Source organism: Puntigrus tetrazona, chromosome 3 (genome assembly GCF_018831695.1).
Source record: "Puntigrus tetrazona isolate hp1 chromosome 3, ASM1883169v1, whole genome shotgun sequence".
NCBI lineage: Eukaryota > Metazoa > Chordata > Actinopteri > Cypriniformes > Cyprinidae > Puntigrus > Puntigrus tetrazona.
Window position 1 is genome coordinate 11,352,800 of NC_056701.1, and position 16,296 is coordinate 11,369,095.

At 37.8% G+C, this 16,296-nt stretch overlaps 3 protein-coding genes across 6 annotated transcripts; 1 reads left to right on the top strand and 2 right to left on the bottom strand.

Annotated features, from left to right (window-relative positions):
• Positions 1 to 8: 8 nt before the first annotated feature.
• On the bottom strand, positions 9 to 2,513 carry elob (elongin B). The gene is made up of 4 exons (XM_043228865.1): positions 2,340 to 2,513; positions 1,204 to 1,338; positions 269 to 377; positions 9 to 167 (listed from the first exon to the last, which is right to left on the bottom strand). The coding sequence occupies exons 1-4, from the start codon at positions 2,496 to 2,498 to the stop codon at positions 55 to 57; spliced, it is 516 nt and encodes a 171-aa protein (XP_043084800.1). The 5' UTR covers positions 2,499 to 2,513; the 3' UTR covers positions 9 to 54.
• A 561-nt stretch (positions 2,514 to 3,074) lies between these two features.
• Positions 3,075 to 9,116, bottom strand: zgc:153292 (uncharacterized protein LOC100003014 homolog). Of its 4 annotated transcripts, XM_043225584.1 has the most exons (13): positions 7,884 to 8,363; positions 7,462 to 7,660; positions 7,316 to 7,342; positions 6,746 to 6,813; positions 6,541 to 6,640; positions 6,391 to 6,456; positions 6,204 to 6,278; positions 5,874 to 6,113; positions 4,706 to 4,812; positions 4,457 to 4,622; positions 3,966 to 4,053; positions 3,825 to 3,868; positions 3,075 to 3,716 (listed from the first exon to the last, which is right to left on the bottom strand). In XM_043225584.1, exons 1-12 carry the CDS (start codon positions 7,970 to 7,972, stop codon positions 3,837 to 3,839), a joined length of 1,257 nt encoding a protein of 418 aa, XP_043081519.1. In that variant the 5' UTR covers positions 7,973 to 8,363; the 3' UTR covers positions 3,075 to 3,716; positions 3,825 to 3,836. The 4 variants fall into 4 exon arrangements, with proteins under 4 accessions (XP_043081519.1, XP_043081507.1, XP_043081512.1 ...); XM_043225572.1 differs by lacking the exon at positions 7,884 to 8,363 and adding an exon at positions 8,937 to 9,116 and having other exon boundaries at positions 6,391 to 6,640; XM_043225577.1 differs by having other exon boundaries at positions 6,391 to 6,640; positions 7,884 to 8,830.
• Positions 9,117 to 10,183: 1,067 nt separating this feature from the next.
• Positions 10,184 to 14,316, top strand: si:dkey-66i24.8 (gastrula zinc finger protein XlCGF57.1). Its single transcript, XM_043228438.1, has 2 exons — positions 10,184 to 10,460; positions 11,412 to 14,316. Exons 1-2 carry the CDS (start codon positions 10,385 to 10,387, stop codon positions 12,635 to 12,637), a joined length of 1,302 nt encoding a protein of 433 aa, XP_043084373.1. The 5' UTR covers positions 10,184 to 10,384; the 3' UTR covers positions 12,638 to 14,316.
• Positions 14,317 to 16,296: the final 1,980 nt, after the last annotated feature.

The following is a 16,296-nucleotide window of genomic DNA, read 5'->3' on the forward strand; positions in this document are numbered from 1 at the left end:
CCCGCTGTCATCCCCACCCTCCTTCCCCCAAACCCTTTATCGTCAGTTCCTCCTTCACTGCACGGCTTGTTCGTTGGCAGTGCTGCCCGAGTCTTGAGGCTTCATGACATCGGGAAGCTCAGGAGGGCTGGAGAAGGCCTCTATTCTTAGAGGCTCAAAAGCATCATCTGTGTTTAAAAAAAAAACAAAAAACAGACACAGTTGGAAAATTCAGATCACCAAATATTACAGAGCAAGACGCGAGCAAGGGACTGAAACAAGAGCTCACCGCTGATGCGAAAAGCCAGTCCTACTGTGGCCGGAGCCTGAGGCCTGGCTGTCTGGTTTGTGAACCCACAGTCTCCGAGAGTCTTACTATCTTCTAGCAGCATGTCATCCTGGGAGACACGGAGAGAACGACTGTTTAATACAGCGCACGCGATACACAAATCATAACAGCCTATGTTTGACTTAGCCTATGTGTGGTCATTCCGAAAATTAAGGCAGTACGTGTTAACACTTTTTGTTTTAAAACACTGAATAAAGCATTAAACTCACAGTGGTTCTTTTTTTTGTTAAATGTAATTTTTAGTTTGTTGCATTTTATCACAAGGTCACAAAGTAAACAAAAAGTTTGAGCAGACTTCTATTTATTTGCTATTTTCCATATTCATAGAGGTCTTCATTTTTTCATACATACATGTGTGTACATGTTTAACAACACAATACTCTACAGTAATATTTTAAAATATCAATACAATTTAAAGAATATTCTCTAATGTAGTTTATATCTTATGCAAATCAATTTTCACTGCAGCATTCCGACAGTCTTCAAGTGTCACATGATCCTTTAGAAATAATATGATTTGCAACATTTTTTTAAGAATGACAAATGTTAACAGTTTTGCTGCTTAATTTTGTGGAACTATGATATTTTTTGCTAGGATTCCTTGATTAATATAGTTTAAAAGAATAGCATTTCTTTGAAATAAAAAAGATTTTTTTTAACACTATAAATGTATTTACTGTAACTTGAGCAATTTAATGCATCCTTGCCAAATAAAAGTATTAAAAAAATAATCTTACTAGCTCCAAATTTTGTAACGGTGTGCAATTACATAGCTTTGAATGCTTTTATTTCTACATTACAGGAATGACCCAACCACATAAGGCCTTTAGGCTATACTCATATTTTTTAACATCATGAAAACTTTGTTTGCTGACCTTATAAAGTCTCTGATCCTCGGGTGCTCGCTTCAGGATGCCCTCCACAATCCGCTTCAGCTCGTAGACTGTGGTAGACTCCTTGGCATCTGTGAAGATGGTTGTCTTGTGACGTCTGATCATCAAAAAGACATCCTGAAGAAAAACAAGGAGCCGGTCACCCTTCAATCCTCTCATTATCCACACACCTCGATACCGGATTCAACCCTTAACAACCTAAACTCAAATGAACCTACACAAAAAAATGAAACATCGCCGATCTAACTATCAAAGCAGTGTTTGTTGCAATTTACAGGTGGATCAACCACCGACTAAACTAAAACGATAAAGAGAAAAGCAGATGGTGAACAGCTGAAACATGTCAACCAAGTTATACAACTGCAACGCTCTCTACACAAACAAAAGGCAGACAGCTGCATTTGTGTTAAGTTGTTGTTGACTTAGTTACTGGCAGCACCTAGGAAATGCAGCGGTTTGTTTAGCTAACTAGCATTACGAGGGGATGAAAACAGAACTATAATAACCGTTAACGCGGCTAAACAAAGTATAATTGGCTAACTTATCTTTTAAAGATGGACGCGCAAAGTGCAGCTGGTAACAGCGGCGTGACAAAACATGTAGCAACCGATCTGAGCTCGATAATCTATTGACGATCATCTACATTTATTGTGCGGAGAGATTAAATGACTAACGTTAGATGAGCATCTAAAAAGGCACAGCCCAGAATGATCAATGACAGGACCAGCCCGTTCCTACATTACGGAGCTGTCACGAAACCAACACCGCGATTAACAACCCCACTTCGGCTACGGAGGGTGCGCAGGGTGTTCAAATAAACAACATGAAAGTGTTCGCCCGTCGGACATTTCGATATTGTGCGACCAGGCGGGTCGTCGAGCGCGGTGTGCACTCCCAATCTAATTAGTAACACAAGTAAACGGGGCGGATTTAGCAGGGAATGTTAGCCGGGCTGCTAAAAATATTGCGAAACAAAGAGGACTGTGTAAAGGCTGCGCTTTCACTCGTTAGCCACTCCAGACAGCGGCTAGTTTGCTTATAATCCGCCACAGTAGCATTTTCAAACTACAAAACCAAGAAATACGTTCGATCGGGGTTTGATTTGCTTCCTCACTCACCATTTCTCTACGACTGTTTCGCTGACTTCTTCCACTATCCCACGCTGCACTGCGGAAATCAAAGCGCTCGAGCCAGTCCTCCACAATCCCAGATGTCTTTGCGCGAGCAGCGTCAACTATTTTTCCGTGCCGGAGACGCGCCCTAGTGGCCTCACGCATAATTCAATGATTTTTTTTTAAACGAACACGTACTATTGTATTGATCGGGCACAAACAATTTTGTTAAAAGTTTCATTTACAGTTTTGTATATTTCACGTACTTATAGCGCACGCTTAAGAAAGTCCTGTATGACGTAGCTTTAACGGTTGATTTCACTGGGATTACTTGCTGGACAAATGTGTTCATTGACGTTAAAATGGTGCAGATTGTAGAATGTAACTGGGGCTTTGTGGCCTCCAAATGTGACCCTGGACCACGAAAACAGTCATAAGTAGTATTTGTAGCAATAGCCAATAGCCCAAAATTATTAATTAAAAATCAGTAATGATCGTGTTCCATCGTAAATATATCAACACTTAATTTTTGATTAGTAATATGCATTGCCAAGAAAATTATTAGCTTTAACTTATATATATATATATATATATATATATATATATATATATATATATATATATATATATATATATATATATATAATGTTTGCTTATCTCAATATAAAAAAAAGGAACCTTATGAATTTTGTGTTCCTGGGTCACTAATACAGAAATGAAATTCACAAAGACATGGCATCATCGAGTATAAAGAGTTTATTCTTAGCAAAACCTTGACGAATAAACTCCCTTACAAAATAACTATGCTTTTACTATAGTAAAAGTGTAGTAACCATGTTTTTTTGGTCTTAGTACTATTTCTATAACCTGAAATGTCCTACAAATTACCACGGCTAAACTATGGTTAATTTGTGGTTGCCATAGTTGCTTTATAGTAACCTTTCTTTGTAGTAAAACAATGGTTAATTCATGTTGATGCAACAATATACAAGGTTTATTTGGAAAAAAACCCAAAACACAAACATTCACACTTCATTTCAGACTTCCACAATATCCTTTAGGATTGCCTGCAACTCACAGGAGTATTTGTGGATTTATTAACATTAAATAATCTTTTGTGGGCTCAATCTGGTTGAATTGGTTATTTTCATATACACAAACTTTCTTTTACAGTTAGTACTACATACTTTAATACCTTTAATGGTATGCATTCACAATGCTGCAAACTATTTCAATATGAAAATCGCAAATAACATATCAGTCTGGGTTTCTATGACTCTGTAACGGCTCATTATTGATCATCCTTCGCCCAAGTTGTCTTTACTGAGCTTCTTCCTCACTGGACCTTCAGTTTGAAGTCACACTCCGGTTACAACAGGCACACTAGCAACAGAAGAAACAAAAAACCCTGTTGTTTTAGTAGCAGCAATTATAATTTTTTTTAATGAAATTAAATGACAGGGTAAAATATCTCTGTTCATTCACACTTACCTGTTTTTTGTTTTATGAAATGACAATGCAGTCCGCTGATTCTCCTGTGTTAACAAAAGTTGAATGATAATGATCACATATGTGAAGGAAAAGCAAATAGACGGGTGAACGGAGATTTGGATCGGAGATGATCATACTCACGGAATATTCGTTTTAGTGCCTCAATTTCTTTTAAAGGGTTTGGTTTCTGGATTTTGAAGGTGTATTTTGCAAGGTCATCTTCACTGAGCTTGATTAATAAAAAAGCAAAACACTCAAATGTAATAATGTACTTTATGCATACACATTCTAGTCTCAGGTCATGAGGTTTTTACAAAAAAAGGAAAAAAAAGATCAGAAAACTGGAGTAACAGCTGCTATCATCACAGGATTGAATTGCACTTAAAAATACTTTTTTTTTTTTTTACTGTATGTTTAAATGTATGGTTAAATAATTGAAGTAATAGATGAGTATTAAATACGTCTTTAAAAAAAAGCAATACTGTTCCGAGCCCAAACACAAGGGTAGTGTAAATTATTTTGTATGTGCAGAATCACTAAATAAAACTTTACTGCATTTCTCCATATCTAACATTTTTAATAGCAGAGCACTTCCAGTGTGAACAGAACTGTTGTAATATCACATTACACACCGGCTGATCTCTGGGTGATGTATAAGGTTTAGTTCCCTCACTGCGATGGAGCGACAGAGGTCTGCGTTTGGTTTCTGGATGCACACTGCAGTTAAAGCGCAGCACACTGACAGGCAGATGAACATGCCATCTGTCTGGATACTTCTTTACCAGATTTTCCACCATACTGTAAAGAAACCACACCATACATTTTTTCATAATACTTGTTCTGTAATACTGTGATTTATGTCCAAACAATTCTAAGCTTACTTGACAATGTGGTATTGTGTGTGAGGTTCGAGCTGCGAAGCCTGGTGATGCCGGGAGACAAGGGAGATGTCTTTTATCATCAGAATATTATTGAGCGCTCTGTTAACCTAGACAAAAGAAAGAAAAAAGGGTAAAGATAAAAATTGTACTGCGAGGCATTTATGTAGGATTGACAGTTGAATGGGTACTGCAAAACAAAGGCATTTCGCCCACATTTCAAGAGCTGAATTACTGACTATAGTAATAGCATCATTATGTAAAAACAAGGATTCCTTCCAAACCCTGGAAGCAGGAAGGATCATACAGATTAAAGCTGTCAGCTAGCGGTTGAAATGGGAACTTCAATTTTCCAGCCCAGAATCTGCCCCATTTCATAGCAGAACTACTGGCAGTAGCATTATTTTCAGAGAAACATAACATAAAAATAACATTACATCTTCAAACATGCTTTTTTTCTTGGCTTAGAAGAGTCAAAAAAGTTAAGATACAGCATTTAAAAAAAAAAAAAAAAAAAAACCTTTCTGCACATTTGAATGAATAACAATACAATTTACAATAGGGATGCACCGAAATAAAAATTCTTAGCCTAAGCTGACCAAAATTAAACCCTGCAATGAATAAATTAAATAGCCAAAATGTGTTTTTAGTTGTTTTTGAGAAAAAAATAATTACAAAACAATTAAAAAAATATTGACTTTACACTAAACATTTTTTTAACTATACCAACAAAGCACAAATTTAACTTAAACTAAATTTAAACTTTTGAGACCCCCTTCTTGAATCAGGCATGTGTTTTTTTACCGTACAAATAAATGTAGCCTTGCTGAGCAGAAACAAATTTTTTTTAAAACATTGAAAAATATTACAGATCCCAATCTGAACACTATGTGTGAGTGTTGTAATAAATGTACTCAAAGAGCTGTTGTAATCATTATTATTATTGTCTTCCTTTTTTTATTTAAAAAATGCATGGAAATGTTACTTGGCAGCTGACGTGTAGCACTCTTTTACCCCAGATTTGGACTTTGAACCCTGGCTAACAAGCAGAAAGGCCGCCAGCTCGGTTGCAATTTCAATCGCAGAACATTTGGTGCATCCCTAATATACAATTTTAAATAATTAAACCTGCACTAATTGCTCAAACATTATCCAGTGAATCACGACTTACCGTTCTGACCTGAATCCCTCTAGCACCCCAAGGTGTGAGAAATCCCAGAGGAAACCCATATCTGGAAATGGCGTCGCACATAAGCAGGGCAATGGAGTCAGAATTAGGCTTTTCTGATGGAAAGATTTCAATCCACTTAGAGTAATAATCACAGATGACTACAATGTGGCTAAAGGGGCCTTTGCTTTCTTGAAAGGGCCCTGTTACATCTATACTCAACCACTGCCATCTCTCTGTCACCTAGATGGAAAAATTAAGAGGATAGAATATTAAAAATTAGGGTTAAGACTATGAAAAAGCCACACGTTAAATTACATTTCACTGTCATACCCTAATAAACTGAGTGTTTGGATTTTCAGGCGTTTCAAGAGGAGCATCATCATAAGCGACATCGTTTCCAGGATCCTGCACATACATATAAACAATGAAATAAAAGCTAAAACACCATTCAGGGGGCTATTTCCAAATACGTAAAGCTGAAGTTACACATTTACAGACTGTAACAAGGTCTACATACACTAGCATCATCATCTTCATCATCAGCCTCATCATCACCCTCTGAAAGCTTCATCCAGTGAAAGCTCTGTGGAAACACAGCGACCGGTGAACAACGTGCAAGTGCGTAGAACGCTCTACAAAAGAGAGATAAAAACCAACAACTATTAACTTGTGGTTTGCAGTAGTCATCGTGGAAGCTGCCGGCGTGCAAGGGGCCGAGGCCAGAACCATCAGAGTCCACAGGCACGTGAACAAACTTCCCCTCGAGCCTATCAAAACACACGAATGGGACACATTGAGCAGCAAGACAACTAGAGGGAATTACTTACGTGGCAGAAAACTGCAAGAAACACACGGGCTAACAAACACATTACCGTGGTGTTACTGGTGCGGACACCGGGGTTGGTTTTGGTTTGATAGGCACTTCAACGGGCTTACGATTCTGAAAAATGCAAAACAAATGTATTATGTGTTTAGAAATTAAAACAATAAAAGATGAAACGGCTTTCAAATAGAGATTTAATTCAATGGTTCTCAACAGATCAATATGTCAATTATCAAATATATTTATAAAAGTTCAGATGATATATAAACTTCTCAGATGATATAGTTTATATAAATAGTTATTTGAAGTAAAAAACAACAACAACATTTTCATTTCACAGTTCTCCTGTGATAGTTAATGGCACTGTTACAAATGTTTTATTTATTCATTTAAAAATTACCCCCGTTTAGGAAAAGTTAATATATAATCGAACGTTTAATTTATTAATATTACCGTAAACTGCATAAGACCAATAATAAACAAATATGTGCACAACAATGGATGAAAAGGAAAACCAGCAATTCTGGATTATTTGGAAATGCCTTTGGTGTGAAGAAGCACTGCTTTCTGGAAAACGTACTAAAATTTGTACTTGATTCATCTAGTCTCTCATACATACCAGAGATCGCCTCTTGACAGCTGGCACCTGTGTGTGGACAGATAAAAATAAAAGTCACGAAAAGAACAAGCAGAAAAGTAAATGTTTGCATCATTTGCATTTCAAGTTACACCATTTTCAAAGCACGCACAGCAGCGTTGACTTGCCTTCCACTGCAGGTGTTTGGGGAAATTAAAGATAGTGGGGACAGCATTTTTGCGCAGTCGTTTGTGGCTGCCCACTTGTTCAAAGCAGTCCTTCTCAAAATGATCCGAGCACAGGACGGAGTTTCCCGTTGGCCACCAGTTCTGCCATCTCATCCGACGGAGCCACTCTCTCACTCTCAAGCCGTCAGCTAGCGGGAATCTGCACGATGACACACACACACACACACACACACACACACACACACACACACACACACACACACACACACACACACACACAAGCGCGTTTATGCATGCGTCACAAAACCATAACGACGCTGGACAAAATATGCATGCATTTGAATATACATTTTATAACGCTGGTGAGTTATTTGGGGGGTTGTTTGAAACTTTACGAACATGAGATAAATACATTTACTTACTTGTGAAAAGAAAACTCGCCCCTGTTGTACGCCTCTTTATACTCTCTATCTGAACGCTTCTTGCACTTATACGCTGAACACACTGGCATTTTTTAAATAATTCAATTTCTATGCAATTCCCAACGTTAAAAACGCATCTTATTTTGTATTTCCGGGAACTGTTCTTCTGGTGGGATTGAACGGAAGATCGAACACGGAGTACTGCCACCTAACGGACACTTCTAATAATCTCAGTTGAGATAGAGCACCATTTTCATTGAGAGCGGTTTGTTCTGCACGTATATAAATATCTCCAAACCTCCTTATTTCGCAGCTCTGATAGCGATATAAACAAAACAGTATTACTGATAAAGAAGGTACTAGGGTAAAACCCCCGGTGGTGCTTCTACAGCACATCAAAGTAAATGTTTTAACGTATTTTAATGTATGTCTAATGGGTTTGGGCAGGAGTAAATTATAACAACATTTTAATTTCTGAGTTTTTTTTTTCTTTTAACTATTCATTTTTTTAAACATTTCATCAAGGCCAATTATGAATGTCTGGAATGTAACGACATCGTGTTTTTATTTAGACTTCCGCTGTCTTTTTTTTATAGTTTGATGAAGCCATAGTTACAAAAAGTAAGTAAACTCACCTGCCCGTATTCAAAGAAAAAAAAAAAAAAGGTCAACGAGCTGTTTTAAATGAATCGGTGTTGAGTGGATGACTCGCTCATAGCACAGAGACATGTGTCTCCATGCACAGATAACATACGAAGGAAATCAGTAAATTAATATTTTAGGTAAAGATCCGATTCGAAGTCCCTACCGTTCACAAAAAGCTCCTCAAAAATGCCACACACAAAACATTATGATGACAACAGCCCCTTAAGTGATTATATTTACAAACACACAAATACGTCTGTAAACGTATGTTTGGCAAAGCTGTAGCACGTCTGATCAGCAGCTAAAGCATCTGTTATGCACGTGCGCATGTTTTGATCCGGGGACTTTGCGTCTGAGGCTTACTTGGAACTTGCAACACTCTCAACAAACATCTCAGTTAAAACTTACGTGTGAAAAGAAAAGTCGCCCCTTTTGTACGCCTCTTTATACGATCCATCAGAGCGATTCTTGCACTTATAAGCTGAACAAACGGGCATTTTTTTTCTAACAGAATATGTCACTGCTCCATTCAATTCACCAATCTCGTCGCGTAAGGCAACAGCAGCCAACGACTCTGACTGTTTTGTATTTCCGGATGCTGTTATTCACTGAGAGACCTATTACCGCCATCTACAGGACAACACGTGATACGGCAACCGGTTTCACAAATGGCAGTCCGTGCTTAAAAAGTGTGAAAGACATTGACTCTTTATTTTTTTACTTATTTGAAAGAACACGACAGCACTGTGCATTAATTTGATGTTTATTTTGGTGCAATTGAACATTTTTGTGAAAAAAAAATACAAACTTTGTAATGTGACTATTTTCTATTTTTACGTTCTATTTTTAAAATATGATTAAGTTGAATTTAAAGTATAATAATATTCTATAAATGTACTTATTAAATATGTAAAATTGAAAACAGAAAAATATAAATATACATTATTGTAAAGCTTTTAATAATTTTTTTACCATTAATGTTTTTTTTACCATTAATATTTGATCTCAGTATTTGATGTGATTGCTGTTTTTTAATCTTATTATTTTTTCTTAATGTTTTTTCTTCTCTTATACTTTGACATTGTGCAATTTAATATGTTCGCATTTTATTTCATGTTTTTATTTTTGAATGTATTTATTTTATTTTATTGTTTTGGATTGACATATGGTCTGATTGATGACACGATCTCTCAAATCACCATGTGATTTCTCAAATTAAACTGTATTTTTAGCTTGGCATCGAAAATGGCTAACCTGTCACCAAAAATGTTGCCTTTTTTATTCAGTAAATTGCTCAATATACTTACAAACATCTTACTCAGGCTATTTGTCGTTTGAGTGTGCAGACTTTCTTCAAGGTCTTTGTTTTTTAATCTTGCCTTTGATTCATGGGTTTATCAGAATTTTGCATTTACCTTATTTACCTCTTATTAAATTACTTACAAAACAGAATTACGCGCTACTGCACATATGATTTTCACAGCGTTATGATTTAGAAAGATCTGGGTTTTTTATGTAGTTCAAATATTGTATTGTTAAACAAATAGGCTACAGGAAGGGGGAAAATAAGTTTTTCTTCGAGTCACTTAAACCCGTCCTCCAGTCCAGTGAGTGGCAGCAATGCGCCAAAACGTGGCTTTCCGACATGACAGGAATAAGACGATGGCAACAACGCAACCCAGTAGATGACATGCCCCTGGATACTGATTTCAAAACACAAATTTTACCATCAGACGCTTTGAGTTCATAGCAGAAAGACACAGAGTAAGATTAAATCCAGTAAAACGCTGGCGTTGTCCTTTTATTAGCGTAACAAGCAGGGATAGATCAAGGTGATATGCAACTTGCATATAAAGATGATGTTTATTAAAGAGGAAAATGATGACACCTGTGATCCTGATCCCTGCAGAACAGAAAATGAGCTCAAAGAAGGTCGGTGTCCATTTTTTTATTATTTTTCTTCTTATAATTGCTGTGGTGCATTAGTGCAACCAGGTCAGGGTTAATTAGACAATCTAATAAGCTAATATAAAAAATGATAATGTTTTTTTTCTTTCAGATTTTCCTGTGTGTGTTGGTTTTTTTTAAAAAACTGTTTCTTACGGCCTCATATGAGAAGATTATATTTCAGTGAATTTCTAGAGACTATACATGTTATAAGTTTGTTATAAGTTATAAGTCTGGGTGTCCTGTGCAGAGCACCAAATGATTGGATGTTTCATCAGGACTTCTCTTAGGTCTTTTTATAAATATTTTGTAATTATACCTGGTTAATGTCATAAATTAACATCTCAGGAAAATGTTATGGGGTTTTAAATCATCAAAATATTACTTCCTGTCAAGAAACAAGTTGTTGATTTTATACTTTTTGGACTCAAAAGCATGTTTATTACGCATTTTGGGAGACATTAAATTAACTGGGAAGTCAATATTCTATTAAAGATTATATATTATTATGAGAATCTTTTATTATTATTACACTTCATTACATGTTGCCCCAAAAATACATCAATATACAAATTATATTTACTTTATATATATACTTATTGTATATAAGGAGAAAACCTGTTTATGTTAAAAACAACCTGTAAATGTTTTTTACATATTTTGTCAGGAAGAAAAATGATATATCAAATCATTCTGTTATTACAGTTGAGAATCATTTGTATACAAATTTTGGTCTTAACAACAAAAAATGTATCAGTGATTTAGAAAAAAAAATTATGTTCATTCCTTTTTTTTAAAAGTCCCAATGTCCTCTACTGAGGACATATAGGATAATTTATGAACGGAATATCATTTTTAATGCTATAAACAATCTAAAGACATGAAAACTTTTTTCTCTGGCCTTTAGAGGTTAATAATTGGTTGTTGTCATTTCAGGCCTGGCAGAGGTAAAGAAGGAAAGTCAGCTTCTAAATGAAACGGAGGAGAAACATCATCTCCTCACCGGAGAAAAATCCCAGATTCGCTGCCAGTCCGGAAAAAACGGTTTCTCACAAAGCAGCACTCGGGCGACAGAAAAAAAGCCTTTCGCCTGCTCTCTGTGTGGAAAGCAGTGTGCCCACAGAGGCCACCTGAACGATCACATGCTAACTCACACCGGAGAGAAGCCCTTCTCCTGCCCTCAGTGCGGGAAGAAATTCTCTCGCAGAAGAAGCCTCGGCGATCACGTGCTAATTCACGGCGAGCAGAAGCGCTTCGTTTGTCCTCGGTGCGGCAAGAGTTACAAACGCAACGAGCACTTTCGGAGCCACTTACTGAGCCACGACGGAGGCAAACCCTTCACCTGCTCGCAGTGTGGGAAGAGTTTCAGTTACAAACGCACCCTTAACGACCACGTCAAAATTCACACCGGAGAGTGTCTTCACACGTGCCTTCAGTGCGGAAAGAGCTTCCTCAACAAAGGACACCTTAAGGACCACTTAAAAATCCACACCGGAGAGCGGCCCTTCGCCTGCCCTCAGTGCGGAAAGAGCTTCATCAGCAAACAAAACGTGACCTCGCACATGAGGATACACACGGAGGAGAAGCCTTTCAAATGCCTTCAGTGCGGAAAGGGCTTCGCGTGGGCGAGCTGTCTGAAAATCCACACGCGCCACTCTCACTCCCGAGAGAGGGAGTTCGCCTGCGAGCACTGCCACAAGACGTTCGTTTTGGAGTCGTACCTGAAGAGGCACTTGAAAATTCATCAAAACGAGAAGCCTTTCGTCTGCCCGGTTTGCGGGAAGGGTTTCTTGTGGCTGCTGTGCTTCAAAGCGCACCAGAAAATACACGAGGGCGTGAAAACCCACGTGTGCTCCGAATGCGGGAGAGCCTTCGCCACGGCCGATTATTTGATAAAGCACCACAAGATCCACGTAGGGGAGCGGCCGTTCGCGTGCTTGTACTGCGGAAAGGGCTTCGCTAAGAAAGCGAACCTGGTGGATCACGTGAGGCTGCACACCGGAGAGAAGCCGTACGCCTGCGCTCACTGCGGAAGCAGCTTCACCTCCAGAAAAGGTCTGAGCTATCACAGAGAGAGGCACTGTCCTCGAAGCGTGCCGAAGACCTGTTCGCTTGAAGTCCAGACGGTGTCGGATATGCCTGAAGACCGCGTTTCTGCCTAAAAAGCAATTACTTCTAGTACCTTTAGTGGCGAATAAGCTCACAATCAGTTTAAATGGCTGCAGGACGTTTGTGCATCCAGTACTTTAATATAAAAGTACAAAAATACAAGAGAAAACGAGAGTGGAGTCTGGAAAACTGTACATATTTTATAATGCATAATTGCAAATGTCCCTTATAGCCCTGTCCCTTTCTTCTGTCATCATTATTTCCACAGTCCCCCCTCGAAATCGGTTCCTTTAGGACTCCGTGATCCCATATCAATGTAAAAACATATGGCTTACTATATAGTGCATAGAACAAAATGCATAAAAAAACTAATTAATTGTCATTTCGTGCACTTGATAAACTGCTGATTAATAAATAAAAGTAACAATATCCTATTAAGTGGAAAAAAAAATAATTGGACATATAATTCAATAATAATATTAATAATCGTGAATGATAAGTGCAAATTCCTGTATAAAAGCTGCAGCTAATCAGGTATCTCTGTATGCTAGGCTAGTACATAAGCTAACAAATACAATTAATTATCAGTGTAACATAATTTTCAGCATTTATCATAACCTAATTTTGTAGTAATAAAAGTAATTTGAGCCAGCGATCCCATTGATCCCAGCTTGGGGTCCTAATGGGACTTGATTTCTCACCACAAGGGTCAGGTATGAATTTCTGAATCTTCCCAGTCTACTGACATTTCTTTTGACACCCGATTCAAAACATTACAGTACACGTGATAACTTTGGTTACGTCTCCAATAAGTAAATCCACTACACCAAGCTAATGACTCTTCAACAGTGATGCTATCCAGCTTATTTTTTAATGCGGAAGTACGCTTTGTTTTGAGAATGTGCAAGGTCTATTGGCGGCTGTAGGGAAATAACGAGAGTAAACTATAAAACTGTGCGCTACAAACTACTGTATTCATAACTATGATAATGCATTTAAATTAAATGGTGAACATCTGTTTGCAATATTAAGCGGCACAACAAGCTGTTTTTTACAGCTACAAATAGCTGGATGCGAAGGACATCAGAACCCAGACATGTTTAATTTACAATAAATGCTTTTTGTTTATCTATTAGATTGTGTTTTATTAATGTCTATGCCAACCCTAAACCTACCACATAAAATAATTTTAAAAAATCTTGTAATGTTGTACAGTGTGAAAAAAAAACAACCTCCCAATGCTATATTGATGTATGCATGCCCAGTATACCACAGCTGTATCCCATCTGGTCTCTATACAGTAAAGACATGGTGGCATTCAGTCACTGCAACATTTTCAAAGACAGATTTTTGAAGATGGCTGCGCAGTTGTTTCTATGACACATATAAGCTCCGTAGTATATATTTAGAGAGGGCCAAGCATGCATAGGCACATGGAGGAATAGCCTATATTAAAAATATAAGCATATTTGTATTTTTCATAAATGTTATTTCGAAGAAAATTTGTCTTGGTCAAAATCGTTGTTGATGATTCAGCAAATTCAAAGACCTAGCTAGCTATAGAAATATATATATATATATATATATATATATATATATATATATATATATATATATATATATATATATTTGGTGCTAGTCTTTATGGAACTAAATATATAAACATTTGCTTTGCTATTACTCATACTCTTTGGCATGCTACGCAGAACAGTGTTTGTAAATGTTTACTGTAATAAAAGCAGTTGAATGAAGGGTATGTGTCTGGTTCATGCTAACAGTTGTAGGTGGTGGTAGTGTGCTATTTACGTTTGCCAGCTGCTATCGAACTAATAAAAAGAAGAGCCTCTACAGAAGAGAAACGAGGGTCTTATCCCACTTTATGATGTTTTTAACTCTAAAAAGCTTTTATTTGTTTTCCTTTCATTTTGGAAAGAGGCTTAAGACCAGAAATAGGCTGAGAAACTAGCAAGACTAGCGACTGAAGTGTCTGATCTGCTACTGTTAAGACGATTTTTGTCAGAAAGGAAAAAAAGGCTGCGTGATCCAGAAGCGTGGAGAATAAAAATGAGGTTGGTGTTTATTCCAAGGTCTGGTCAGATGGCCTTACAAAAGAAGAAAAGAAGTTGTGCTCGCCTGCAGCGTGGAAGCAGATTTAATCTATCATAGAAAAGGCTGTGTTCTCAAAGTGCGCAGCATTCATGTCCAATTAGAATTGTTTGAAAAGTTTGTGTCATGAGAGCAACTGAATATATCTGAAATATGGCCATTTTAGCTGTGAATTTTTCAACTGATCAAGTAGGAGGGGGATGAAAGCATCAGTAACTCAGTGGTTGTTTGAGTGTGTGTGTGTGTGTGTGTGCATGCTGTATTTAGTCACTAGATGTGTTGCCACTCACCTATTTTTGTGTGAATTTTACAATATAACACCAAAAATACTGGATGGAATAATTTCTATAGATGTGGGCGGCTAGTGTTTTTATCCAATAGAAAGATATGCACATAAACCATGACAGCGTTACAAACCCCGTGTTACAAGACTCCCCGTCTCTCCTAAAAAAGACAAGTTTCACTCAGCTGCACCGACAACTGCTGACATAAAACAGAGAGATGGAAGTCTAAAGTGGTGTTATTCTTAAAAGAGCGGCTAAAACCTGAAGGCGATCCTGTATTGCAACGGCATTTTTACTGACGCAGAACTTGTAAAGATATCCTTCATAGAATTTATTCTTCTTCGTTTTGTAGGTTATTATTACTACTTTAATATAGGCCTCTTCGGGATATTATTGACTCATTAATAGCCCGAGTTACGCTTGAGCTTTGATGTAAAAGTCTTGTTTTGGCGTTGCTACGAGCGCCGGGGAAACGGCAGGACCACACGGTGATATGAAGTGGAATGGTGGCAAACGAGAATACCGTTTTCAGATTCGTTTTATAAAGTCGTGTCACCTCTAAGGAGAAGAGCTGCGGTTGTGTTTTTGGGATGTGTTGAGAGCAATCGTCAGATGACCTCAAACAAACAGCGTGCCAGCTGCACACCGACACGGGGCGAACGGCCAATGCATCAAAGCACACTGACTCTCGGCGATCAGAATAAATCAGATTATTCTACAACACATGCAGAGGTGAGAGCACGCTACCAGCGATCAGATTAATAGTGGATAATTGCATCTTCTTCTTTTCTTCAACGAGGCCCCTCAACGAGGAAAAGCGCATTAGGAACAGCATCAACGCGCAGAAGGTTACACAAATGTTGAATAGTCTTAGCAATTCAGAAGAGTAATAAAAAAAAGAGACATTTGTCCCATAAATGAGTACTTGCTCACTTCAGAGGGAAAAATGTTCTGGGAGGCATGTGCACCCTTTGTTAAAAAAGTCTGAAACGCGTGATTTAAGTCATACTCGTATATGATTCATGTCTGCAGAACCAAATGTGCAAGAGATAGATGGCATCGCAATATCGGATAACTTTACCACTAATAAGGCCACTTGAAAGCATAAACTAGAACGAACAGGAACTAACCGTTCAGTTCTGTTTCATAAGAGTTTTTCTGGGAGAGGCCTCGACGGTCAAGCGCTGGTCTTTCTGGCCCGAGATCCGTGTCAAGCCTCTCAGCATGATGGAAAGCTGGAGCTCAGTAACTTCCGTCCGTCACGAGGACAGACTCACTCCAGAGACGAACATGGCCCGAAGGACATCATACCAGTAAGTCTG

What these genes read in the sequence shown, in the direction of transcription:
- elob (XM_043228865.1), bottom strand. Translation starts at nt 2,498, where the DNA reads ATGCGTGAGGCCACTAGGGCGCGTCTCCGGCACGGAAAAATAGTTGAC. An exon ending in GAAACAGTCGTAGAGAAATG is followed by an intron (nt 1,339 to 2,339) that starts GTGAGTGAGGAA and finishes GTTTTTCTTCAG; the next exon opens with GATGTCTTTTTGATGATCAG. An exon ending in ACTGGCTTTTCGCATCAGCG is followed by an intron (nt 168 to 268) that starts GTGAGCTCTTGT and finishes TTTTAAACACAG; the next exon opens with ATGATGCTTTTGAGCCTCTA.
- zgc:153292 (XM_043225572.1), bottom strand. Translation starts at nt 9,025, where the DNA reads ATGCCCGTTTGTTCAGCTTATAAGTGCAAGAATCGCTCTGATGGATCG. An exon ending in GGCGACTTTTCTTTTCACAC is followed by an intron (nt 7,661 to 8,936) that starts GTAAGTTTTAAC and finishes GTCATCGTGCAG; the next exon opens with ATTCCCGCTAGCTGACGGCT. An exon ending in CTGTCAAGAGGCGATCTCTG is followed by an intron (nt 6,814 to 7,315) that starts GTATGTATGAGA and finishes TGCATTTTTCAG; the next exon opens with AATCGTAAGCCCGTTGAAGT.
- si:dkey-66i24.8 (XM_043228438.1), top strand. Translation starts at nt 10,385, where the DNA reads ATGATGTTTATTAAAGAGGAAAATGATGACACCTGTGATCCTGATCCC. An exon ending in AGAAAATGAGCTCAAAGAAG is followed by an intron (nt 10,461 to 11,411) that starts GTCGGTGTCCAT and finishes TTGTCATTTCAG; the next exon opens with GCCTGGCAGAGGTAAAGAAG.